Source organism: Meleagris gallopavo, chromosome 4, assembly GCF_905368555.1.
Source record: "Meleagris gallopavo chromosome 4, MGAL_WU_HG_1.1, whole genome shotgun sequence".
Taxonomy (NCBI): Eukaryota; Metazoa; Chordata; class Aves; order Galliformes; family Phasianidae; genus Meleagris; species Meleagris gallopavo.
Genome location: NC_139407.1, coordinates 9,599,748 through 9,627,448, shown reverse-complemented (window position 1 = coordinate 9,627,448; position 27,701 = coordinate 9,599,748). Strand labels below are relative to the sequence as shown.

The 27,701-nt window shown below is 37.3% G+C and overlaps 1 protein-coding gene across 3 annotated transcripts in view; it reads left to right on the top strand.

Moving 5' to 3' along the window:
* The window catches only part of MGAT4D (MGAT4 family member D), a 32,266-nt gene extending 5,437 nt beyond the window's left edge, over positions 1 to 26,829 (top strand). For all 3 annotated transcript variants that reach the window (XM_085222107.1, XM_085222106.1, XM_010709510.4), the window contains exons 2-15: positions 3,587 to 3,748; positions 7,018 to 7,152; positions 9,046 to 9,179; positions 11,627 to 11,673; positions 12,945 to 13,058; positions 14,432 to 14,507; positions 17,926 to 18,037; positions 18,890 to 19,020; positions 21,803 to 21,910; positions 23,065 to 23,258; positions 24,098 to 24,176; positions 24,298 to 24,376; positions 25,430 to 25,542; positions 26,022 to 26,829. In XM_085222107.1, the coding sequence (XP_085078233.1) occupies positions 3,601 to 3,748; positions 7,018 to 7,152; positions 9,046 to 9,179; positions 11,627 to 11,673; positions 12,945 to 13,058; positions 14,432 to 14,507; positions 17,926 to 18,037; positions 18,890 to 19,020; positions 21,803 to 21,910; positions 23,065 to 23,258; positions 24,098 to 24,176; positions 24,298 to 24,376; positions 25,430 to 25,542; positions 26,022 to 26,048 (1,497 nt within the window). In that variant the 5' untranslated portion in view covers positions 3,587 to 3,600 and the 3' untranslated portion in view covers positions 26,049 to 26,829. The remainder of the gene's footprint in view (positions 1 to 3,586; positions 3,749 to 7,017; positions 7,153 to 9,045; positions 9,180 to 11,626; positions 11,674 to 12,944; positions 13,059 to 14,431; positions 14,508 to 17,925; positions 18,038 to 18,889; positions 19,021 to 21,802; positions 21,911 to 23,064; positions 23,259 to 24,097; positions 24,177 to 24,297; positions 24,377 to 25,429; positions 25,543 to 26,021) is intronic.
* Positions 26,830 to 27,701: the final 872 nt, after the last annotated feature.

Sequence of the window (27,701 nt, the reverse complement as noted above, 5' to 3'; positions counted from 1 at the left end):
CCAAGAAGCTAATGGCAAGATCTTTTGCAGTTTGTGCGTATATATAGTCCTCTTTAAGGAAGGCAGTCTCCAGAAGAAAGTGTCTGTGTATGGCGAAGAGTGTAGCTTGTAATCAAAAATAAGAAGAGTAACTGCTAGAACATGGGGTGTTTTCTTCCACCGTTTCTGGCACTCCTGATTTTTCTTTAACTCTTTTTTTTTTTTTTTTTTTTCCTTGAGTAGGAAGGGATGTTGATTAGTTATTCTTCCAAAGCTCTTATACATTCCAAGTAATGTATTGTTAGTATGGAAGCATTCATGATGATAGTAAGTTATGTGTGGATGGAGATGAGATAAATAATTATTAGACTTTCAGTATAAGTAGCACTGTAGTAGAGATTAGCACATACAATTTTGGTTTCTATACAATTTCTATACAATTTTGGTTGCCGGTGCAGAAAGTTATATTTATGTATGTATTGGGGGATAACACAAGACTGTAGTTAAGCCAATTTGAGACCTTCTTAGATCTGCTGCACTCATAAATATACAGTGTGACAATGACAGTATGGTAAACAGAAGAAATACTGTAGTAGAGTTGAAGATTCATTGAAAAGATGTGAATACTGTCTCTGAATCTGGCTGATTTTTTTTTTTTTTAATTTCTTTTTTTTTTCCCCTGGTTTTTAGTCAATGTAACTTCACTGGAATTTCCTAGTAGGATTTCTTCAGCACATCAACGTTTTTGCCAGTTCCCCAAGGAGAGAAATTTATATTTATTTATTTTTTTGTAGTTTTGCCATAGGTCCTCCTAGAAGAATCATAGAATCACTTGAGTTGGAAGAGCCCCTTTAAGGTCATTTAGTCCAACACAATCAACAGGGACACCTACAGCTCAGTGAAATTGCTCAGAGCCCCATCCAGCCTGACCTTGAAAATCTCCAGGGACGGGGCTCCACCTTCTCTCTGGGCGGCCTGTGCCGGTGCCTCACCACCCTTATCTTAAAAAAAAAAAAAAAGAAAGAAAGATCATAAAAGATTTCTTGCTACTTTGTCTTTTTCACCCCACAGTCCCAACCAGTTGGAGATAGAAGCCTTCAGAGAGGAGGTCCTGCTAAGCAAGGCTATTGCTGGGGACAGACGTGCTTCATGATATATTTGAAGCTTCCTCCTCCTGGCCATCCTCGCCTTGCCTGAGTTGTATTCATGGAAATGCTCTGTGGTTCTTTCTAACCAAGCTACTGGAAGACACTGTTTTGGTTCTATGTGGATACTTAGAAACCTAGAGCAATGCTTTCCGCATGCATGCTAGAATTCATTTCAACTTAATGACCATTTAGTATTTAGAGTATTTTAGCTTCATAGGATTTCCAATTTTGTCTTCATAGTTTGCTAAACTTATATCAATAATAATTTTGATTATGACAGTGTCTTCTTACACAGCAAAGTACAGAAAGTTCAGTGCTGCTTTCCAAACTCTTTTTTTCCCTCCAAAGTGTAACTAATAAATAGTATTACTTATTTATAAATAATCTAGTGGCATGTTATTTCACGTTCCAATTTGTGTACAATTACATACTCATTAAGGGTGAGCAAATACTGCATTCCTTTTGTCAAACCTATGTTTCCCCAGCTGTCGAAATTGAGTAAGTAGGTCAAGACTCTTGTAATGGCTGAACTGAACGGAGATTTCAATTCTGAAAGACGCAGATGTGGTTTCCCTCTTCTGGCCTGAAGAAATAGATAAGGGCATTTACAAGTGCTGACTTCTGTGTCTGAACTTGGTGATAACTGAGTATTGACATTTTATTTGGTAGAGATGTAGGATTTTTTGATAGGCTCAGCTCTAAGTAAGCAAATACAAATACCATTCATTAGTGCTGGCTAAAATGTCATCCTGGCAGTGACGCTGGTAGTTTTGAGTCACACTGACACTAGAGAGCCAAAATAATAGTAAAGAGAGAGACTGTAATGTTTTATTCACCTGCGCTTTCCATACTGATTCTTCCTCTAACGTAGTTGTACTGAAGGAATTTTATTTTATGCTATTACCACTTTGGAAATGCCAATGGGATAACACTTTCTAGTGTTTAATTGTGAAGCACCATCACGGGAAGACGATTAATTCCCTTTGGCAAAAGCACTGAGTTACATCTTGGGATAACATCTATTTATCCTAGGGCTCTTTCTCTGTTGCTTGCATCTGCCCAGAAGGAACACATAGAAGTTGGACTGAAGGTTAAACCTCCACTGTTTTCTTGGCACTCGATGCTATCTAGCTTCTATAGAGGCAATAGCAATTTAAAGAAAAGCTGCTCATCAATTACTGTATGTTTAATTTACACTCCTGAATTCGTCTTTGAATTTCCAGCTGAGTCTTCACCATGTTTACATGCATTAATGCTCTATTTGGAATCTCTTGCTCTAAAATACCATGATCAATGTCTTTCGGTCATCTAAATCAATTTTTAACTCCTCTTTCCACTTTATTCCTCTTCATTCTGAAGCAGAAAGCTAAAGGTTGGATTATGGCGCTGGAAACACAATTGCAAAAGAAAAGCATAAAAGAAGAAAATGTATTTCTATATAGCATTTGATGAGATGCGTGCCAATAATTTAGCTGTTTGGGATTCTGGCTCTGATGCTCATGACAGAGGCAAAAAAAAAAAAAAAAAAGCAGCAGTACAGAACAATTTAAATGAAGCAGAAATCTCCTCCTTTGTTTTTTTTTTTCAAAGCTTTTTTTTTTTTTTTTTTTTTTTTCCCCTACTAAAACTTTACAAAATCCTTTGTTTACCTGGTGTTCAAGGCCAGATTGGATGGGGCCCTGGGAGCCTGGGCTGCTATGAAATGTGGAGGTTGGTGGCCCTGCATGTGGCAGGGGGGTTGGAGATTCATGATCCTAGAGGTCCCTTCCAACTCTGGCCATTCTGTGATTCGGTGAAATTTGGTGCTTCTTCTAATGCATTCCATTAGCAAAAAATTATCTATTAAGTAGTTGACCTAGGAAATTTGTTTCTGGGAGGAGGACGATCTCTTCATATTACATTGCATGTAATTGTATTGCTGCACAGTAAAATATTTGTTGGTTATTACTGTGATGTTTGATTTGCATGTTAGCTTCCCTGAGGAAACAACGTGGTTTTGAACAGCAGTGTTCTGGAATCCTGCCTGTTCTCTTGATGTTATTATTCATGGAGTTGTCGTGAGATCCAGTTCTTCAGTGTTTCCTACAAAGGAACATTACATAATTACAGTCTTCAGTGTGACAAGGAATCATCTGCATGAGTCACTTACTGAAAAATGTTGGGTTTACTGGATAGCATCTTCCTTTGTAATTCAGAGTCTTTCACTGACTTTTTCCTTATTACTGGCATTATACTCTTAATTTGTGGCTTCAGTTCCAAGCCTTTACCCAGCTGTGCTCCCTAAATTCTACTTCTGAATTCTCTTCCAGGCTTCTTCATTCTATGAGTACACTTTGAGCAGCATCTTTGTTCCTATACTCCTCATCATGTCTTCTTCTGGACTGTCTCCTGTTCTTAAGTTTTTGCTTTATACTATAATATTAACTCAGCTCTGCAAATAAATTATGTTCTGTTTGCAGGAAATGACCTATATATGTACCAACACCAGTTCCTGGAACTTCATCAAAGACTATTGTATGCTGAAAAAGAAAATAAGAAAAGATCACATGAGCTGAGCAGTGCCCTCGATGAAATAAAACATATAGTTGCAAAAAGAATTAACTTGACAACAAATCATACAGGTTTGTATGTGTAAAAAAAACTGTATTGTATATTAAAAATCAGATATTTTGTGTGCTTGTGTACCTTTAAAACTAGCATGAGAAGAAAAACTATTGATCAGTGGTACCAGAAAAGTTACTAACAAAAAGAAAAGCTTTAGTGAAGCAACCTGTAGCCTATCTTTAAATAACATCTAACAAGTAGGGCAATTAAACAAATAAGGAACTAAGTAACTAAACAAGGGAGGAAAAAAAGGGAAACTGACTGCAGTGATATAACAGGGGCAAGCACAAGTCAAGCCTGTAATATTGTTATCTAGCTTTTTACAGCGTATGAACTCTTGCTGCCAACTACAGAGCACTGAATAAGCTGTTTTATTCCAGCTTTTATTATGCAATTACACTCTGATAGTTCTGGGACTGTATCTAATCTGGAAAGCAGGTACAGCTCCTCCCTCATGTGTTCCACCATCCTGGTCCCCCCTGCCTAGGTGGGAGCACATTACAGCCATGAGTGCTTTGCATAAGTACAGTTAGTGCTTGGAAGTGAAGTCAGTTTTAGAAAAGAGAGGAAAACCTTTGAGGAGGCTGTGTTCTACATTGGTGTTTTCTTGCTTTTCTTTTTGAAGAGGAACACCAAAATGGAATTAAGTTTACTCTAGTTATCTGGTTTCTTCCCACTGTTTAATTAAACATGAGATCATTGTCTTACAGGCTATTGTACATCTCCATCTGTCTGCAGACTGGTAGTTACATACGACAATCAGACGAATCAGTTCTCTTTCCTAAAAGAAATGCTGTAGGATCTGCCTTCCTCCCTCAGCGTGTCTTCACCTCCACTATGAAGACAGGCTGAGGGAGCTGGGCTTGTTCAGCCTGGAGAAAAGAAGGCTGCGGGGTGACCTCGTTGCAGCCTTTCAGTACCTAAAGGGAGCCTACAAACAGGAGGGGAGTCAACTCTTTGAAAGTGTAGAGAACTGCAGGACAAGGGGAAATGGTTTTAAGTTGAGGGAGGGAAGATTTAGGTCGGATGTCAGGGGGAAGTTCTTTACAGAGAGAGTGGTGAGGTGCTGGAACAGCTGCCCAGAGAGGCTGTGGATGCCCCGTCCCTGGAGGTGTTCGAGGCCAGGTTGGATGGGGGCCTGGGCAGCCTGGTCTGGTATTAAATGGGGAGGTTGGTGGCCCTGCATATGGCAGGGGGTTGGAGATTCATAATCCTTGAGGTCCCTTCCAACCCTGGCCATTCTGTGATTCTGTGATTTTTTTGTAGGCTCCCTGTTCAGGGTAGAAAAGCTACTTCCCTAGGGAGAGAAGGAAAATCACAAGGGGAGTCTCTGCCCTGGAAGCATTCCACAATACACTTTGGCTTGAAAAAGAGTCTGAGTGCTGCTGTAAACTATTTCTTTAAAATCCTTGTTTGTATTCAGCACAACAGATGGGTATCTGATTAGAATAAGGAATTAACCAGGACTGGTACGGGAAAAAAGAACGAAATGCATTCCTAGTTTGTGTAGTCAACTTGATTTTTGTTGTTGTTTTTGCTTTTTTTTTTTTTTTTTAATCTTGTTATTTCCTGCCTCTTTTTGGTTGTTTTTTCAATATTAATGCAGTGGGACTCTTCAGATGCAATCTGAATTTGCAGATCTAAGCAAATGCTTAACTGTGGGTAAGCCATCAGAATGTCAGACTAGAAATTGCCTTGTCAGCCACTAACAGTACAGCATACTGCACACAGCAGCAGCAGAGGGAAATGCACGTCTCTCTTCCTTCTGTTCTTTATTCCTGTTGAATACAGGCAAGTGTTAAAGTTGTCCATTCGTAGTATTCAAAGCAGCAATTTCTTAAAATTGCTGAATGTTCTTAATTTTTACTTTTTTGCTGATATTTTAAATCATTTCTTTCTTTCATTGCACATAATCCAACTGAAGTCCCTTGTGCAGCCCTTGATAGATACTAATTCCTAACAGAAATGGGAAGTCCTATAAAGTTGCAAAGGTATTTAAACAGCAACAAAAAAAAGTTGATATGCCACAAAATTCCAATACGTTTAATGCAAAGCAAGGTGAAGGACTTGTGAGTCTGTCTTTCATACCCAAATACTTGGAGGTAGATATTTCTGTTTGTGTGGTTGTTTGCGGGGCCTTTTGTTGTTGTTGATGGCTTATTTTGCTTTTGATGTTGGATTTTGTTTTGTTTAATTGAACAGTAAGACTGGGGAATCTCTGCTGATTTCCTCATTTTATGTGGGACTGTCTTCTGAATATTGAAAAACTTCAAACATTTGTCCTTTTGGGAAGTCTTCACGGAGCAAAGATGAATGTAAAGCAGGTTATGGTGATTTGTAGGGCTTGTATTAAGTAATTTTGAACATTGGTAAATTTGAGGCCTCATATTAGGTGCATTTCTTTCATAACTTTCTAAGTCAATAAGCTTTCTGCTGCCTTGCTGCAGACTGTAAGACTATAAGTTTTCAGTTCTTCTACAGCTTGGAAGGTTGCTAATGTCATGTTGTTTACAAAAAGTATGAAGGTGTTACTCTGATAACTGTGAAGCACACGAGCACCAGCCTCTCTGCAAAACTGCTAACGTATCTTGGGGAGGCAGCCTCTGAAGTAAGAACAACCATAGATAAATTCATAGGAGGGCTTTCTGTCAGTTTTCTTTCTACGATGAAATGTAGTCTTTGTTTCAGTCCATTCAAATACCTTTTTTTTTTTTTAATTGCACCATACATATCCTCTCAGCTCCTGCGGGTGTCTTACAGTCAGTATAGTTTTCTTCTGTCAGCTTACAAGTACATCTGCAATGATTTTAGAATTCAGTTGTTCACTTTTTTATTAAATTTATTTTAAAGACTGTTTACCACCACTGGATCACTCAGGAATGCACGTATGAAGGAAGAGCAGCTAGGAAATGAATAGTATCTGTGGGGAGGGTTGTGCTGTGCTGTTCTCCACTGGTGTTCCACAGGAGGGGCTCATGCTGCCTGCAGTGTGTGAGTGCTGATGCATGTTTCTGCAGACTCATCTGTGGGATCTTGGCACGTCCATTTCTGAGATAGATCAGAGAAACTGGAAAAGTTCCACGAGTCTGAAACAGGACTCGACTACCAGGCAGGACAATTATTAATCATTATGCAGTGTGTTACAAATAATCATTTTTGACAGATGATTACGATGGAATAAACTCGTGTGTGATAACAGCTAAAATAACAGCTAGTTGAAATAGGTGAAATAATAGCTGTCAGCTTTATTTTTTATGTTTACCTGTGGATTTGTTGTTTCTTTAAGATGGTATGAAAGTATTAAATGACATCAGAAAACTCCCCGTGCATCTTACAAACCTGTACTACTACCTACCTCACCTCCGAGAATATGAAGATGCCATTTTTCCAAATGTTGTTATTGGACAAGAGAGAACTGGAGGTAAGAAATAAAGTTTAGTTTGTATTTTATGCATACATTTTATTCATAGTTTGTACTAAATTCTAGCTATGACACATGCTGAAAGTTGGGAGGGATTTTTCTCTGAAAATTTTATAAACTTGCCAAACTGAATAAATGGGAATGGCAAAAATACTTCTATCACTCCCATCCTAATTTCAAGTCCCGAGTATTCTGGTAAACTTTTAAAATGTCAACAAAAACAATCATAATTGATAAACAATATTCTTTTATGTTTAGTCACATTTTCATATAGCTAAGAAGCATTGCTGGACGTTTTTTTCCCCACAAAGCTATAATAAATAAGGAAGCTGTGGACAATTTACAGTACATTTAGTTGGCTAACGTTGAAGCAGGTGGTAGGGTGATGTTATCATCTGAAAGACATTAATACATCTTCAGTCTAACTGTTTCATCCATCTGAGCAATCCACTGAGGACTGTGCAAATTGTAATGAATTGCAGTGAACTCTAATACAAATTACTAAGTTGCATCTTCTCCAAGTGTTAAGCTGTAAGTAAAAAGGGTGGTCAAAGACAGAAAGCAAGCAATGAATTAATGAATTATTTTGCTGGATTTGTATTTTTTATTTTTAATTTTGACTTTTCTGTGGGGCTGATTTAATGCGAAGAAACATTGGCAGCACTTCTAATTTGATTCAGAAATGCCTTGGCAGAGCCCATGACAACAGATAACTTTCTACAGTCTTCTCATTAGAAGGTGTAGTTGGAGCAGCGTGGTTTAGTACTGTGGTTCTCATTGGAGTGCTCACAGATCTGTGTGAGTCTGCAGAAGGCCAGAAGCAGTCAGCTATAAGCTGTGAAAGAACACTCTACTTTGAATTTCTATTTCTTTGTCAGTGAAAATCACAATAGCAAGACTGCAGTCAGGTCTTGCTGTTGTGTGCAGGTTGACCATCAGTGTGTAAGAACAAACAAAAACCTAGTGTTTAGCTAGCAGTGTGCTGGAAAGCAACATGGAACATCTGTGTTTTTAAGTTGATGCTGGCACCAATGATGAGGTCTGGAATAGGTCACTAATTGAACCTATTCCTTTCCTTCAGAACCCTTAACTTTTGTACCAACCTCCTGTGGGTTTTTTTTTGTTTGTTAGTTTGTTTGTTTTTTGTGAAAAGGAATATTCTGCAAGGGCTAAGAATTCCATAGGTTTATTGGGCTGCGTTAGGTCACTGAATTCACTAATGCCCTCACCAATAAAAAAAGGAGAAGTCCTCCTTACAGTCTAGTGATATAACACTGTTCCACTACTAGGTCAGTCTTTGTCAGAGTGAATTTAAGTTCCTTTCTTCTTAATGATTATGCACACATTTCTTTGTTCTTCTCACTACATTAAAGCTATTAGTTTGTAACAGTTGAACTACTCAAGATTTTTTTAATGTGGATTTCTTTCTGAGATAGCCACCTTCATGACCTGTGAGATCTTTCTCAAAAAGCAGTGTAGTTTTAATTCTTGTTACTCAGATCTCAAACTCCATACCAAGAATTAGTATTTATTTTGCAGTACCCACTTCTGAAACTCAGCAGCAGATACATGTGTTAGCCAGAACTAGCATTATATTCCCAGATATTTATTATCTATGTAGCGGAAATTGGTGCTTGTAACACAGGCATAGGTATCTCTAACCTAAGCATACGTGGATGTAGTTCTTCCTGGTAGCAAGGCAAATGCTGTCATAGTCCTATAGCACTACTGAATGTCACCACATACACCAATCAATGAATGTTCACAGTAGTGATTATCTTCTAACATTATAGTTCCATTCAGATGACCCAAAGTTATCTCAAACCAGGATTAAAATGGAATGTATGGTCACTTGGCTTAAGATGTTTTGACTTTTCATTTCTTTCTTTGCAGTCTCACTGGTGATGGGTATTCCTACTGTGAAAAGGGAAAAACAGAGTTACCTGATGAGCACGCTTCGTTCCCTATTGCATGGACTTTCTGAAAAGCAAAAGAATGACTGTGTAATAATCATCTTTGTAGCAGAGGTAAGTTTGTGTGAGAAGCTTCAGGATGCTAATAGAAAGACAACATGGAAATTCTTGTCTTAGTGTGAAAGTGTAGAAGGTGTTGCTAAGTACCACCTTCAGGCTTTGTGGAGGGTTTCTTCAGAGCTGGATGAGGCAGTCTTCATATGCAGAGAATACTGTAATTCAGATGTCTGAAGGGGGAAAAATGCCCATATTACATTTATAAACACAGCTGATGCAGTCAGATTTTCATATAAAATTCATACAAACTTATTATTTTATCTGAAAATTGTAGGTTACCGAAAGTATGAAAAGTAAATTATTCACAGAAAAATTCCATAGAACCTGAAGAAAGTACATTCATTCTGTCTAACAAAAAATACAGCTTATTTATCTTCTATTTTGACATTATATATATATATATAGGGAAGTACCTTAGCATGTTGGAGACTTTTTTGTTAAAAACAAAATTGTTTTAAATTGCTCAGAGACATGAACATTCCAGATTTGGAAAAGTGAACAGTTCTCAAGGTAAAATACTAGTGGCAAGTGATTTGCTTTTTCATTTCAAGTTGTCTTGAGCACACTGGAAAAAAAATACAGAAGAGATCTGGTGACGTTTGCTAGCAGGTGAAAGACTGCAGTTATTCGAAACTTGTTCTTAATAGTTCTTTGTCCTTCCATAAAAGACATATTTCACAAATGAACGGAATGTATTCATAATGAACATAATCTCAGTGAATACATGTGGATACTCACTGAGAGTTAAAGTTTATTTTTCAGTTGAGTAACAATTTACAATAGCTTTTGCAACTGTAGTACTGTCAACCGAAATAGCCCCGCAGTCTAAACTTCAGATAAATCTTAACTGCCATTTAGATAAACCTGCTATTACAGTCCTTCAGAGAGTTATTTGTTTTTTTAAGAGTTAACTTCAGAAATTGTACAGTTTCTCACTGTGGACAGTTCTAAAAGTGCATTTTTTAACAAACAGTAGCTTAAGTTTTATTAACAGTCCAATTCAGCTTATTGAAGATTAAACTGCTACTGCAAGAGTCAGTCTCTTCCCTTTCTCTCATCCCCAAAGTCAGGTTCATGCAACTTTCATTTTTCAGCCATGCAGTATATTGCAACAGGTGAACTGTACTGATATGAGAGGTGATAAGAACATGTAGTTATGGGAAAAGAGCAGATGTGTTCATTGATCATGAATGCACACCTTCCTTATTTCCACAAAGCTTCCAAAGATCAAGGTGAATGTTTACATCATGGATTAACTCAGAGTAATTTACTGCCTGAAAGTGCTGGTGTGCTTTTTTTTCTTATCACATTTTTTTTCCCCACTTACTACAGTTTTGGTGTATAGCTGGTAATCATCACTTCTGTAATACAGAGAAAAAAAATATCTTAACTGCTAAGACAGGTATTGTATTGCTTTGGGAACACATTCATTAAATTCGGCACTGCATACTGTATGTTGGTCACTCCAAAAGTAATGCCTCCTATTTATTTCCATGGAAACTATAACAAGGAACTCAATACCACTATTGGATGGAGAAAATTCTCAGCTACAAAACCCTGTTTTTCAGCATAGGTCCCACCATTAGCAATGCATTCTCATAAACATCTGCACCAGTGGAGGCGACCTGCTGTCGCCACTGCTGAAAACGCACCACCCACCACCATCTACTGCTTAGTCTCCGTAAACGTTCAGCACGCAGTGATGAATGTGCAGTTTTTTCCTTATGGGGGAGTTTGGCAGCATCCTTTTGGTTCATACACCCTTCTGTATCAGATACCGTTTTGTCGGAGCGCCTCCCTACTGCCATCTGTTGCACAGCAACAACACGTAATGGAATATTGGTGGGAAGGTTCAGCCTCTATTGCCATACCACCAACATCCGTGTCTGATGCCATGGGCCAACACAATAAAATGGGAGGCACTACTTTTGGAGCAGCTTCATATTTAACAGATGTGTTTTTCCATAGCAGAACTGTTAATTTCATGGAGCACCGAACAAGTATATCCTCAAAGTTTTCAGACTAAGAGCCATAAGTTTGTCATACTAAGAAGAAACCAAATAAACATTTTAAGTGTTGTTAGCTTTATAAAATCTTACTTAGGCAACTTTTTTCAACAGCCACAGGCCTCTTTTATGATATTTGGATGATTAACCCCAAATAATTCCTTTTAGTGACAGTTACACAGCTGTGCTTTTCTGGTGTAAGTGAAAGCTGTAGAATAGTTTCTGCAGAAAATAGCTTGGCTGTCTGCAGAAGTATTGAACAAACAAAATGTCATACTGCCCTGTAGTGGCAATACAAGTGTAACATATTGCTCTTGCTTCTAATGAAATAAATTAGAGAATAGAAATGTTTTCATGTAAATATTTCCTACAAAATGTTGCTTAATGCTTAATACAAAACTGAGTGACTTGAAATGAAAGCCCGCTTCTTTTTTTTAGGTGAATGCAGAATATGTTAACGGTGTTGCAGAGAGTGTTAAAACCAGGTAAGCCCTGTGCAGTGCAACATTCAGCAGCTGACAGACAAGTTTTGAGCTTTTATGGGAAGAATTAGAGCATTTCAGCAATAGATTATAACACTACCATACTGAAATGGAACCGCTAAGAAATGAGACAAAGGTGCAGTCTTAGTATGTGTATCATAAATTCAGAGCACAAGGTTGTATATTAGTTTATTTTCCTTTTTGTGTTTATAAATATGCTTTAGATAATCAAATGAGGTCTCAGCTCAAGTCTCTTGACAAATATTTACTTGAACCTAAGTCGTTTCTCTGTAAATTTAATGATACAATTGAAAGCACTTGGGGCTACATGTATTCAGTCCCCCCTGACTTCATAGCCCTACAGTCCTGATATTTATCATATTTTCTGGGTGGTTCTGTTTCCTTGTTAGCCCCTATTTCATGAAGGCAGTGGATTTGGGGCAGCAATCAGATTATAACGTAATGTGGAGCACTACTAAATGATGATGGGTAACATGAGATGGATATTCTTAGCCATGCAAAATTAACGTTAGCATTAACAAATGAAGGCTCGTATCCTAGTGCAGTTTTACTTTGCATTCCTTCACGTAGACATTTACGGCTGTGAAAAACCTTAGAGCAGCTTGAGAAGAACACTACTAAAACACAGTGCTTGGGTAGAAGAATGCATTCATTGGTAGATTCACTTGGTCTGATGAAAGCTGCTTTCTAAGAAGCGGTGTAGCGTAGCTAACAGTCACAGCACAGGTAAGGCTGAAAGCTCTGAACTGCAGTTATCTGAAAGAAAGCAAGAGATGATACATGCTTTTTCAGTGACTTTTAAAATGGAGAATAGAGCTGAGACCTAAACCTCCATGCCAGACCTCCATTAAAGGCAGTGTCATTTTGGTTGGAATGTAAAAGTAGATTGAGGAAGAGTAAGGAACATGGCAGTTCTTGCACAGTTGCCTGTAATTCTAGGTAGTGAATTTCATTGTTAATTACTGCTACATTTTTATATGATTTCCAATTCAAATTATATGATTTCCAATTCAAAATTCTCTATCATGCTTTCTGTTACTTGAGAGAGATACTGTACTGCATGTTCTAGTGGTTATCAAGGATCTCATCTTAGTTCCTAATGCCGCTACCTGGCAATATGTGTGATTATGTTCTTTGCTAGATTTGTGAATTCCACTTCTGGAGATGCAGATGCAATTTTTGGGAGCCACTGTGTGTGGTTACAGTCAAAAATCTTTTTGAAAAAAGCAGTCTCTCTAAATTTTTCTTCATAGCTTCCCCAGAGAGGTGCAGTCTGGAGTCCTAGAGATTATTTCTCCTCCTGCTTCTTATTATCCAGATCTTTCCAATCTGAGGAAAACATTTGGGGATTCGGAGGACAGAGTAAGGTAAGACAGCTTCAATAAAACCTAAGAGCTCTTTTCTAAGAGTATAAAGTGGAAAATTATTCAAAAGTCAGTATTGTTTGAGGTGATATGGTTTTTGTATTTCAGAGCTAATGGACCTCAAGTGTACTCTTCCCTTCCCCCCTCCCCTCCATTTATGTACTAATTTATTTATTTAAACCATTATGCAAGGAGTTCTTGTGAAGAGCTAATGCTGTACATGGACTTCAGAGTGACAGCCAGTGTCCTGTCTCTGGGCATCCCGTAGGTTTTAGAGCTGATAATGCCAAGAGATGATAGGTTAGATAATCTAGTGATAAAGGAAAAACAAAATACAAAAAATATTTTATCTAACAAACAAGGGAGAAGATCTGAGAATGCAGAAAGAAAGGCCCATGTGGCTCCTTTAATAACTAGTGACAATTAATGGGGGTTTAATTAATGACCTAACTTGTGATTATGGACATTTCTTAGTACCGTTAATGATTTAAGTTCTGGGGATTTCATTCAAATTCACTAAAGCTGGGATTATAACCTAACAAAATTGATCAACTGGAGGAAAATAATTTTCTTTTGACCAACAATAACTGTAATTTATGCAAAAAAGAAGTAGTGTGCCTAGGAGCTACATAAACAGTGCAGCAAGAGGTGTGCAGTACTCAGAGTTTAGGTTGATTGAACTCAGCAAGCATAAGGGATTTATAGATAAACCTTCTGTTTTCCAGAGCATAAGCATTCTTATGTACTTAAGTTTCAGGTATGATTAGTTTTGAATCAGGTACACTGGGAGTGCACTTTGATGTTAATTGTTTTATGTACTGATACTTGGCATTGAATATTGAGTATCAGCTTCCTCCCTTGGTAAAATGAGATGCTGTACTTCACAGAGAAAAATCTGTGTTTGCATTTAAATCAGAAAATGATTTATTTTTTTTTCAGAATCAGAAATTTTTGCCTACCTGCTTCTCTATTCTTGATCAGTAAAAGCGCTCAGTTTTATAATGCTGTGAATGATCTTTAAATAATAACTGTGTATTGACCTCTACTGTTCATAATGTAATGAGTAGGCTCCTTAAGTCATTTGGAATGAATCTACTTGTTAAATATTTAGAACATTTAGTTTCAAGATGAGTTGATACAGATTTAAATGTTTTGCTTAGTTATCAAATTATATGGGGAATTCAGATTATTTGCTGATTCCTACACCAATTAAAAGGAAATTTTTAGATCAAAAATACTACTTGATTTCTTCTTGTTCACTTATCAATGAGTTAGAATACTCAACCTTATGATTTTGTTGCTCTAATGCTTTTACTATACAAATAACTTTTGGAAATTACCCAAGAAGATTTTCAGAATGTACTGCTTATGTTTAGGTGGAGAACGAAACAGAATTTGGATTATAGCTTTTTAATGCTGTATGCTCAACCTAAGGGAACATTTTATTTACAGGTATGTTCACATGATCATTAAGCAGCTGCAATACATCTCTATTGATTATTAACTTTTGACTATTTGTTTCGTAAGGCTTCAATAAAAATGTCGTTTCCTGTGTGTTTTTTGTGTTCTTTAGAAACATCTATATATTTCTGTGTTTGTATACATATATCTTGCAGCTACGTAGTTCATTATTTCATTAAATCTATTTGTACCTCCATGACATGTGATGATAAAGTAACTGAAGCATTAGGTAAAGAGAGTCAGAATTTAGAGTATTTTCATGTGGTGCAGGATAATGGTAGTAAGTCCAGGTTATAGCCCAAATCGTGAAGAACCAAAAGACCTTAGATGACTTTTCCAGATAAGGAAATATTCCAGTGTAGAGACGCCGGTGACAAGGTTATGCAGCAGGTTTGTATGTATTAATTCACCAGATGATTTAGTGTTAGATTTTAATAAGAGCCCCATGCATTCACGCTTCTGTTTAGCCGTCATTCTAGATTTGCGTTCCACAGTGACAAAGCTGTAGAACACTGTTGTGACTTAGGCAGCTTTTGTAGAACCCATGAGATAAAAACAAAAAACAAAACAAAAAAACAAACACACAAACAACAGGAATAGTGGCAATTCTGAGAAGCGAGTTTTCAACCCAGGAAGTTCAGATGAAGACATACCTGGTTTGGTTGTAGTGAAATTATGCTGAAGTTTTCTTGATAAGATAAGAACATTTTGAAGCAATGGTTTTCACTATATTTCCTGAAATTTACCAGGGCCAGTTGAGACACTTCAGTAATATCAGAGACGAGTTCATGGGATTTTAGCATAGCTTAAAATCTGGCATCCAGATCCAGGACTAGTTGTGAGGAGCTGTATTTGTTCTTTGTGTTCCTGTAGACTGAGTTCATTCTGAAACATTTTACATATGAAAGCATTTTTGCAGCAATTGTAGGGAGGTGTTTTCTATCAATGTTCACGTGAGCAAACATAAAACTTTAAAACAATTAGAATCCCTAGTTAAAATCTGTTACAAACTTGGGGCTCCGTTAATTGAATTACTGCTAAGGTGGGTTTTTGTTTGTTTGTTGTTTTTTTTTTTGCTTCATAAGGTTTTCCTCAGGGAGACTGGAGAGCTGCATTGTGTCTTTACATACAACATATAGAGATATGTAGGCTGTAAGTCAAGCCTCCTATTTGGTAGAGCTTTAAGTTGAATAATTTTCATAAAAGTGTATTTTTATCTGACATTTTCTTTATACTAAAAAAACAGGATTTTAATAAATCAACTATTTCTGTAGAAAATGAGAGAGTGAGATTTTTCAGCTTAGCAATCTTTAGATTTGTTGAATGGTGATTCAAACAGAAAAATACATTATAATTTAGAAAGGAAGATGCATTCCTGTCGGATGCCTACACTTCCCTTATATGCTACAGCTCTTGTTGCTTCTTTATTCTAACTTCTCTTAGGCATACTCTTTGATGGCAATTGGGCAAAATGAACTAGACAGTTTTTATCTCCAACTTCCTGATGAAGCTGTGTACAGCCACTTCATAACTTCCTTTTGCAGATAAGAGCATGTGAAGAAGTGGCTGTAAGCTGAAACCAGAAAAATCTGAAGTAGAATGTAGGTGCAGTGTATTAAAGATAATTGCATAGAATGTAACTTACTGTAAAGAATAACTGATACTGAAATCCCTATGCAATGGCAAACGCTCTTCAAGAAGATTTGCTTAGTGGAACACAAATCATGGGGCTCAGCACAATTAAATTACTTTCTTTAGCATGTGCTACATAAGAGATCAAATTTACATAGGAGATCAAATTATGTCTAATAACGACTTTCAGCTGTCAGCTCTGGAAGAGGCCATTTCAGACCTCTCCCTAGTCAAAACTACGTTCAGAACACATTCACAACCACTTTGCATTACAGCCTCTATATTTTTCTTCTGTATGTTTTCTTCTGGTGTTTCTCAGTATGGAGGTTTTTATGAGATATGAAGGTATTTTTGAGATACTTTTCTCTCTGCCTTTCCTTTTTTGTATTCACTCAGTTTGAGGATTCTCTGAAACTCTCCTTGATTCCCTGCTCTCCTCCCTTTACATTTAGTGTTAGTGGTGGTTTGGTTGGTTTGTTTGTTTTTTTTTGTTGTTTTCTCTTCTGTATAACTGTCTCCTTAACTCTAACCTCAGATCTCAGATCTCGTTATTAACAGTTAACTTTGACCTCAGTTCATCTGTTTTTTGATAATTTACCATCAGCATAAGCTGGCAGCATCAAAGCAGATCTCTTCATCTTGTCTTTCAATTTTGTTCTACTTCCTTCTTGTTTCACTGTTGATGACCCATTTCTTCCTCCCTAGCCTTACACTTGCACACCTCTAATGACAAAATTCAGCTTAAAGCTGTGGACCTGCTCCCTTAGACTTTTGTTGCTGCATTTGTTGAATGTGTAAAACCAGCAGGAAACTATTTATTCCCCATAGCATTCATTTTCTACCAATTTAGCTCTGTTAACCAGATTCGAATGCTATCAGACGAATGCCAGAAGCAATAAAGTACAGCAGTTAGATCAAATTAATTGTATCGATACACTGCACTCCAACAATATTTTCCTGAAGGCTTCAACTCCTCTTCTTGTGTTTTTCTCATTCATACCACATTCAAGTCCTGATTTACTTTCTCCTAAATTATTTTTTAATTTCCTTTATTTTATTTGCCTCTAAACTCTTTGTTCAGAGTCATTATTTGCAGATTCAGTAACCTGCACAGCTTCTGTTTTTCAGATCTCCCATTCTTCTCTGAAAACAGTGCAAAAACTGCCGAGTCTTTTCCCATTTCCTTGATGGGAACCATTTTCCTTTTCTGACTATCCTTTAGTTGGCTTTGCTGCTGTGTTCAGCTTCAGCTTTCACAACGTGTTGAAAGTTCTTTGTATTTCTGCTGTTTTACAGCATGTTTCTTCTTCCATGACAAGTACTCCCTGAAATGTGTTGCACTGGCATGTCAATAAGCATCCCCTGTTCTCCATCACCTTTTAGGTATAACAGAGTCTGCCTGGACTAATCTGTCAAGCCGCAGGCCATCTGCTTTAAAAGTTTTTCTTCCCAAACAGTTTACTTATGCTGCTTGTACAACTTCGGTACAGACTCTCTGTTGTTTTCCTTAACCCTCTATCTTTTTGCGTTACGGTTGTTTGTTTGTTTTTTTCCTAAGTGAAGGAGAAGCAATCACGGGAAGTAAGTATGTAATGAATGATACCAAAACAGTGATACGTAGAAGCAAAATAGCAATCCACTGCAGTGTGGCACAGCTTCACTACAGACTGTGCAGCAGCCAGTCATCGTGTGATTATCACTCACATGGGGCAACTCCAACACCTCCTCTGCAAGCAATAAAACCATCAGTTGGCTTTGTTGTTTTTGTTTCTCCCAGCTGGAAGATGATATTATAGCCAAACCTGATTACATTCAAAGCATTGAAAACTTTGCTGCTGAACAGACCCAAGAGTGGATGGTTCTTGAGTTCTCCCAGCTTGGATTTATTGGTAAGTATTAAGGCCTCAGCAGTTGTCAGTTGGTTTGGAGCTGTTCAAGTAGATCTCATTCAGAATTACATTTCTTATATGGCAGGACATGTATATCAGAACTTAAATGTCTCTTCAGGAAAGCTTCCACAGGAAGCCTTTTACTTTCTGTCCTCAATGGTACTGTCTTTCTAATGCAGCATAGAATCTAGTTGTTGGGTTCTTGTAAGAAGCAATTTGTTCTGTATCAGAACAATTGTATGCTCCTACAGCCTTCTTTTCACAAATGGAATTTGTACAATCTGTAAAACATCTATTTTCTTCCCTTTGTGGAGCAGAACAGGCATCCCATATTGTGGTAAAGTTTTTTTCTTTTTTGTTTTTCTGTTTTTATAGTAGTAAGTTCCCTTTTACATTTTTTTTTTCTTAGGTTACAACACGATTTACTTGTGATAACACCTGTAAGTGTTAGGTCAAACAAAGAAATCTAACAAAATCTGCTAATAAAAATAGCAAGAGAACTAAATGAATATTGATAGAGTTTTAAAGGCATAGTCAGTATATAATTGCCATTGAAATCGTATGCCTGACGATTTGAGAGGTTGCTCAGAGTTTTTCATCTGAAACAAGGATAGAAACGACTGGCAAATTTATGTTGGAGCCAGGATATAACTGCGTGCTTGTCTACTCACCTGGTTGACTATGTGAGAATGTCTTCATGCATGGGATGGAGTTCCAAAGCAGAAGCCTATGTAAAACTCCCATTAAATATCTGTGTGTTTATAGCCATGGGTACTCCCGAACATAAAGCTGTTGAATTCTTACCGTGCAGCAATAAAAAATATTGAAATAACCAACTTGTCTTGCTTTCAGGAAAACTGTTTAAATCGGAAGACTTGCCACTTATAGTAGAATTTTTTCTGATGTTCTATAAAGATAAGCCCATAGACTGGCTTCTTGACCACCTGTTCTGGGTCAAAGTGTGCAATCCAGAAAAGGATGCAGTAAGTATGTCTATGCATTTATGAACAGAAGTAATGCTCAGTCTCTGTCACAACACAGTTTATTTTCAAGAAGCAGAATAAAAACCTCTCAGCTCAAGAGCTGATACAGGTCTGCATAGTATGCACTGTGCTGGAGCCCGCTAGGGCGTATGGAGAGGACTGACTTATAAAACTTTAGATTTTCATATCGGAGTTGTTTTACACCTGTTAGGTCAGAATGTTAGGCCAGTGCAAACTCCTATCTGCTACAGCTGCTCTCTTAGACAACCCTGCAACATCAAAGACAATTCTGAATACATGAAATTGTACGGACTGCCATTTCTCATAACTTTCTAATGACGTTACTTCTAATCTTTTCGCAAGCCAGTACAGCATACAATCTTGAAAATACAGTTCTGAATTTTACATAAAATTTCCTTTCTCTCCAGCAGCAGAGCATAAGTGTTTTAGTTGAAATTTTGAATTGCCTGGGAAAAAACTTGACTCTTTGCCTGAAAACAAAACAAAACAGAGGGAAATGTGTAGACTGAAAGGATGAAATTGTACTTTTCACTGAAAATGAAAGAAACAGCTGTGTTGGTTGAATTGCAAAGGATGCCATTTATAGCATGACAGGTGAATTTGATCATATGTTAAGTATTTCTTTATGTCCTTCTGCATTCTTTGACTGGCCTTTGATGCTGGTCACTACTCACACTCCTCCTGTACAGCAATACTATGCCATGTAGAAATGACTGGAAATTCTCCCGTTACATTTTTAAGGTTCAAGATTTGTTTTGATTAGTGTAGTGAGTCCCCACACCACGTCTTTGCACACATGTTATTTTTGTATTGATAAGGAAGAAGAAACAGATGGGAGTTGTGCAGAACAGGAGCCTGAATAACAAGAGAGCTGAATAACAGGCTTTCAGTTTTACTGTATAGCAGAGGTAACTTGGGGACAGCAGAAGGTACCTGATTTTACACTTCAGCAATGCCACTGAGGAGTCTCTATTCCCAGTTTGTGCAGATAGGATTAAGCTTTGAAATCCTACTCTAGATTCAGTCTCGATCCTTAAGTACCTCTAATTTAGGCTCTTGCTTAAACTCTGATGAGTGAAAAAAGACATTATTATGTTAACACCGCGCATTCCAGATGTGTCTCACATGTACCGACCTCAACTCCTACAAATTAAACATTTTGCTTTCATTTCTAAAATGACTTGTCTACCTCATACTGTATATAAATCATATCTGAAACAATGCAGTGTTCCTGAAAGGCAGGCAATGTGAGCCTGTCCTGGCCAAAACCAAAGCGGAGAAGCCGCCATTGAATTTCTAGTGAACTTCATTACTGCGATCTCAATTTCAGTTGCTGTGCATAGCAAAAAAAAAAAAGTCAAGTGAGTCTTGTGCTGCTCCTGCAAAGGAATGACCAATGACAGAAACAAACTAGAACTATTCACATGCATACAGAAAATGGAGGCTGGAAGAGCGAGAGGGATCCCAGCTGCTGTTCCTCCTGTATAAATTAAAGCAGTGATTTGAAAGCTAGAGTTTCCCATAGATGAAGAAAAGGCAAGTTGACAGAAATCCTCACACTTTTTCACTTTGGAGCAGCCGAGAGTGGTTGCTACTTGATCACACTGTTCCTCGTGGGAGGGTCAGCATGTACTGTGTTCTTACACTGTCTTGCTGAACGTCTGCTGTGGACACACATAAATAGTTGGTTCTGTTAAGAGCCTTCCAGGTGGTTTTTGTTTTTTTTTACTTTTAATTAGTACTTTTTTAAGAACCATAAATCCCCTGTGTGTTTTATCATTTAAGTCAGTTGAGTGAGGATTATAATGTCTAGCATCAATGTAATTTATGTAACATGTTTTCTTTTATAGAACTGAAAGCACTTTATTGAAGAGGTAAACACATTATCCTTTCAAATCTAAATATGTGAAAACTATGATATAGAGGGGTTGAATGATGTTCTGAACTCATACAATTATTTTGAGGCAGAACAGAGTCTTGGGGACTTTAATTCTAACTCTTTGCACTGTTCCTTCTCTTTATGCTTTATTAATTACTGTAAGATGTATGTTTCATTGTATCTAACTATGATCCTTTGTGAATAGAGTGCAACAATTACATTTAAAGAAATGATGAGCTGTCAGTCGAAAAGCAGGAATCCCAGAAACTAGTACCAGTTATGGTTATTTAATTCCCTGGTATACGTCATGTCACAAAGTGTGTCTACACTGGAAAACAAGGATACAAATACGGTATCTAGGGGCTTTATGTAGTTCTAGGATAAACGATAGATATGTGACATAGAGTTTAGTACAGTATATTACATTATAATATTCTCATACATAGCAGACAGAGCCAAACCAGAAATGTAAGCGGAATCTAACTCAAGAGGATTGGTTTTGGTCAAAGCAGAACGATATGGCAAGGCCAAGAGTTGAAACAAAATCTGCCAGAAGCAGTTACAAAAATCCACCAGTTTCCAATCTGAGGTGTATTTTACACTTGAGGTGTGATTGGTGATGTACAATGCATAAATCCCTGAATTAATAGTGGTTGAGCCTGCAAATCTACATTGCACCACAGGTGGAATTATGATGAGCTTATGTCTGGAAAGTGTATTTGAGATAAAATGTCTCGTAATTTAAGGATTACTCACGTGTATGTAGATAAAAAAAGACCTGAACCCATACACTGAACTACATAATGAAATTGCCTTAAGAAAGTTAGCTAGCATTTCCTTTATTTAAATAAAATGTCACCCTCTTTCACTTTTTTTTTCCAGGCACACTGTGAAAAGGAAAAGGCAAAGTTACGTATCCGTGCTAAGCCATCTCTCTTTCAGCATATGGGACTTCATTCATCGCTGTCTGGGAAGATACAAAATTTGAAAGTAAGCATAAGAAATGATTGCCATAGTTCCAAGTTATATGCTTACGTTTTGGTTTTTGTTTCTCAATTTGGTATCGAGCGTTGCATCTTCAGCATTAGGTGGCACTTCCATATCCTAGAAATGCTAGCTTACAGTTCTGGGGGAGAATATTGTTCTGGCATCTGAATTGCAGATGGGGCATACTGCTTCTGCACAAACATACTTGGTCTCTGATCTAAATACCTGCATCAGTCAGAGTAGCCTGATGTGTAGAAACCCTCTTCACAGCACAAGTTTTCATGTGCTGTACAAACATAAATGGTTACGGTGGGCTGTTTTGGCTGAATAGTCAACAATACCAATACAAAGGATTACTGATAAGAGAAGTATACTGGCAGGATAAAGGCATGATTCTACTGATTGCAGTAGATTTTTATGGTGAGTTTGGAGCGCAAACAAGTATATCTGCCAGGTATTTGATGAGGATGAGCACTGAAGCACCAGATTGTGGGTGCCATTCTGTCAGTGCCATTCAGACTACCCACAAGATCAGTGTTAGATCAGACTGAATGTATAGGTAGCCTCTGCTATTGAATGTTCTGGTAGAAGGCATAGTAGATAACCACAAAATAGCCTACACTGGAGAAGTTTCTTTTACTGATCCATTTACAAAATAACATTGAATCACAGCGTATGGGAACTGCTGAATCACGGCCTGAACCTCTGATTAATCACCTGAGGCGAGCACTGAGTCAGCCCTGGGAGCACAGGAGAAGGCAATTCACCTGTGTGACCAGAAGGGGTGGAGCCTGGCTGCACCTCTCCTGGACCCATTTAAGAGCTGACTGCCAGTGGGGAAGGATCTCTTCTGGAGATCTGCTCCTCTGGAGTTTTACAGTGAGCCCAGGACGTGGATATGTGCTCTATCTATTCTCTTTTTGTTATGATAACCTGCTTAGCCAAGCTCTATTGTTTATTTCATAATTATAGCATCTGTATATTCACTGTTTATACGCACAGTGATAACATTGAAATGAATGTCCTTTTTCTATCACAAAAAAGATTGTATATTTTTTAAGTGTTTTCTGGAATAGTTACCCGTGGTAATTTAAGAAATTGGAGCACTGTTTTCATCATACTTTTAGGAGTGAAATTACATTTCTTGTATCCAACAGGATAAAGATTTTGGCGGAAGTGTGCTACATAAAGCACATAACAATCCACCTGCAAAATTGGCTACAAGTCTAAGAGTATACCAGCAATATACCTTGGAAAATGTTTATGAAGGAAAAGGCTATTTTTGGGCTTCAGCTCCAATGGCTGGGGACTATATCAGCTTCACCTTTTTGAAGCCACTGAAAGTAGAAAAGTGAGTATTACATGGTTTGGAATATGACAGAGTGCATGTATACAGTTCGGATACAACTGAGTCCGTTCAAAATCACCAAAATTCAATTGTTTGCATAAACCATAGCCTGATTACTGAGGATTTAAAACTCCAGGATTTCAAATCCAGGATTTGTTTCATTGACTGTACTAAATACATCTGTACTGCCTATAAAAACACTTCGGTCACAGCCAGACATCTAACTTAAGACGTCTCTATGAATAACCAAGTTTCACCTTAAATGTTTTTCTCATTCAAAGAGATCCTCCTACCCCAACAGTTCACATATGCAAATGCTTATTTTAGGCTTTGGTGGTGCTTTTGCTCCTTAACAACTACTGTGGATTACTTAGAGCACCTGAACTGATCCGTGTCGATAAAGAGGGGGATTCTCTTGGTGTTTCGTATATGCTGTTGTTGAGATGTTTTGTGCCCCTGTATTCCAGAAGCCCCAGCTTATCTATTCCTTAGGATGATAGGAATGAATTCGAGGACAGAACTTCCTTAGCTGTTTAAACATGGAAAAATGAATTGATTCAGACTTTGAGCACTCAAAAGGGGGAATGCTTGTATTTGTGGTTCCAGAGAAAGATGGTTTTAACGCTTGTTTTGTTTAAAATGAAAATATCCTAGTATGGTTTGGTGACACATCAGAAAGTTTTAATGCCTATTTCTGTTCTCCCTAGCCTACAACTAACTGAAGTGAAGGTATTTAAAAGTTTCCTTCAGAGAAGGAAAATATTACTTATCTAGAACTTTTCTAATGTATAAAGTTACTCCAAATAAAACACTTTTTTTTTTTTTTTTTTTTTTTTAACCAGATACTTTTTTAGAAGTGGAAATATGGATTACCCTGGTGATATACTGTATGACACTACTGTGGAAGTGTTGCCAGCTGATGTAAGTCTCTTATTTCCAACTGCAATATGTAATACATCATTTCATTTTATGGATGATATTTGGCATGGAGGATCATGTTCTAGAAAGTGCTGCTGAGGTTTTATTCTTTTGTTTCTTATAGGAAGCTGTAGGGAAAGTACTGGTTGGCAACAGAAGTAAATTTAACTACACTGCAACCAAAGATGGATATTTAAAGATAGGTAAGTAGTTTATTGTTGCTTGAAAAACAGACGTTTTTTCTTCCATATAAAATGTTTTGCACTTGAGGATTTCATTAGCTCTATAACGAATGCAGTTCTCCAGGGTAGGAACTAGTAAGGAATAGAAACCCTTTGTGCTATTGTGTGTTGTAGTATGAGATGTTTCACCTATTTTGTGTTGATGAATGAAGAGCCTTAACTGTGGTGCCAAAAGGCAAGGCATCTAATCACAGAACGACTGATGTTGGAAGGGATCAATAGCAATCGTCAACAATGAGAGCAACGCAGCCTCTGCAAGGTTTTTAATAGGATAATTGTTTCTGGTTTGGATTTTGCAGCCTTAGCTAAAGAAAAAGGAGTTCATATTGATTATGATGAAGCATAACTCATTGCATTTTTGCACACAAAGTTCCCCTTCAGAGCAGTGCTTGACTGAACTGCAGATTCACTAGTTATCTGCCAAGGCTTGTTGCATATTGTTACCTAAGCTAAAATGCCATTATGTGAATAAAAATGGACTACTGGGAGACATACTTTACTTCCACTTTTCTTCTATCCTGTCACGTAATTGCTCTTTTTTCCTAATGAACCACTTTCAGTTCATCATCACTTCTTGTTTGCTTTAATCTGTATCTTACCCTCACTTCCTCTTGGTTGTTTCAATCTAATGAAAGATCCAAAACCAAATGCTGTTAATTCTCAGTTCTACATGCCAGTTCACAGGAAACTAATATCGCGCATGGAATGAGTGTTTTTCATTTGTTTCATTTGTCAGTTTGACAAGGTTAGTTAAAAAGTGTAGAGCTACTGAAGGAATGTATCAGAATTGATACGTGATTCCTTGTATCTCTCTTTAGAACAACTGTACTTCTTAGGAAAGCTCTTTCTTGTTGTTTATAAGCATTACCTTTCAGTGGCTATAGTTTGAACTTTTCCAAATATTTTCCCCTCATGTTCTAGAGTTATTTTTTAATGTAGAACTTTCACATAAGTTCATTGTAAGTGCCTTTTAATCTAATAGGGACTTGTAATTATGCTCTATTTTTCATGTAGGGGCTTTTCAAAATGGAATTGCAGAAGGCAGCATTGATCCGTCAGTAGGAGAAATACTGGCTGTTCGTTTATTAGTCAATTCTGATTCCCCTGTATGGGCAATACTGAGTGAGGTATGTCTGTTAGTAAAAGCTTTATTAGATTGATTTCAATTTCATCTATCGCATAGAATTGATAGTCACTAGTCTTTATCTAATTTTGAGTTGGATTCTCTGTGAAAGAAGTGGAAAATGATATCAAGTGGATGAGAATTTATTTCATAGAAAAAGTGTTGAAATGGAATAATTGACCATTATTTGCAGTGCTGTAATACAGCCAGTAGAATTTGGGTCACGACAAACCAGAGGACATGGGAGGATTTTCCAATATTTTGGATACTACTAATAAATGTATGCAAATATTTTCAGATAAACATGTGGTTTGTTGGCTTTTTCCTGCAAGTTTCAACCAAATATCTGAATGTGTGTGAACCTATAAGTCAAAAGCAATCACTGCCAGTTGCTATAGTCATACTTGGAAGTAAGAAAAAGCACACTTTGAAAAATGGTATGTTCTATGGCTTTTGCCTTTTTGTTGTTTTTTTTTTTTTCAGGTACTCATCAAGATGTCTGAAAACTGAGAACTGGAAAAAGTATATTTTTGACACATTACTTCTTAGAGACTTGTCTGAAGACTTACCTAACAGCAACAAAAACCTGAGTGACTAAATAAAAATCCAGATCCAGTACTGTGTATTGGCAGCGTGGAGATAACTGTTAAAAACTTGTAAAAACTGTTAAATCTTTATGTAACAAATATTAGAAGCTATGAAAAACCTGATTATGTTAAAAACTTCCATAAAATGCTGTTGATTAAGCTGTTCTGTATAAAAAAATTCTGTCGCTGATGGACAGCATTACATATTACTGTAAGCAACTGACATTACAGGCAATCTCAGGGACAAAACAGGACAGTACATTTCTAGTTCACTAGAACTAAATACATGAACATTTGGGGGGAATATTAAGGACATGGTTTGCAACTGCATTAAGGACACTGGTCAGTTTTGAAGGGAAACTAGAACTGAAGGAAAAACTGTCAGTATTTCATGCAAGTACTTAGAACACTCCACCAGAGAAAAGATTAACTTACCAATATGAAAGGGGTCTCAAACTTAGCACGTTTTAGCCTTAATGTAGCAAAAGGTATGTTTAATTTTATTATTTTTTTTAGTGGAAATTGCTTATTAGTTGCCATTTGAATACCTTGAATAATCAAACAGGTGTTGTTCAGAGGGTTGTACAACTTTTCTGTGGATTGTGCATTGAATTAACTACAGGAAATAATTGGTATAATGTTAACTATATTTTTGTAGGAAGAATATGTATTTAAATAAAATTTTGTATCCTGCCATTTGATAATCAGTATGTCCTGATAATTCTATGCTGGTCACGAGCTGAAATTCCCTAAAAATTTGGAAATAAATGGCAAACTGCAGTAGTCTCACTTGAGGTGTTTTTGGGAAACGACACCTTGAATGTCTATATGTGATGTGCAGACTTCACTTATCACTTTTTTAGCACCTGAAGCTCTGAAAATAGTTTGGTAATTTACAATACTCTTCAAAGTACACATACATGGCTCCACCACATGTATGTAGTTCTTGGACCAGGTATTGCAGCCTTCACTAGGTTAAAAATTTAATGCAGTTTAAGAATTAATGCAGTAATTTGAAGTACTTAAAGGTACACAGAGGGAAACTTTATCAGCCATAAACATTGATGCTCAAAAGGGTTTAGTGAGACCAGTGGTCAAACTACAGCCAAAGAAAGAAGGGAAATCACCCACTGCAATCCCAGAACACGCTTCCTATTGCCTTGATGTAAATGAGCCTTGTAAATGTTGAAAAGTAAGTAACGAATGCTTACATACGCACCGTTTAGTAAAATTTTGCTTAGTCCTTTTCTTTCCTGTGCTTTATGGAGCACAGAGATTTCTTGCAGTGTCTGTGGAACCGTGGCTCAACTGTATGATGAAAGGAACCTCAGGAGAAGGACTGAACGCAGAATGACCTGGGTTGGAAGGGACCTCAAGAATCATGAATCTCCTATCCCCCTGCCACATGCAAGGCCACCAACCTCCCCATTTAATACCAGACCAGGCTGCCCAGGGCCCCATCCAATCTGGCCTTGAACACTTCCAGGGATGGGGCATCCACAGCCTCTCTGGGCAGCTTCCACTCTTTCTGTAAAGAACTGACATCCAACCTAATGTTGGATAACCTAAACTGACT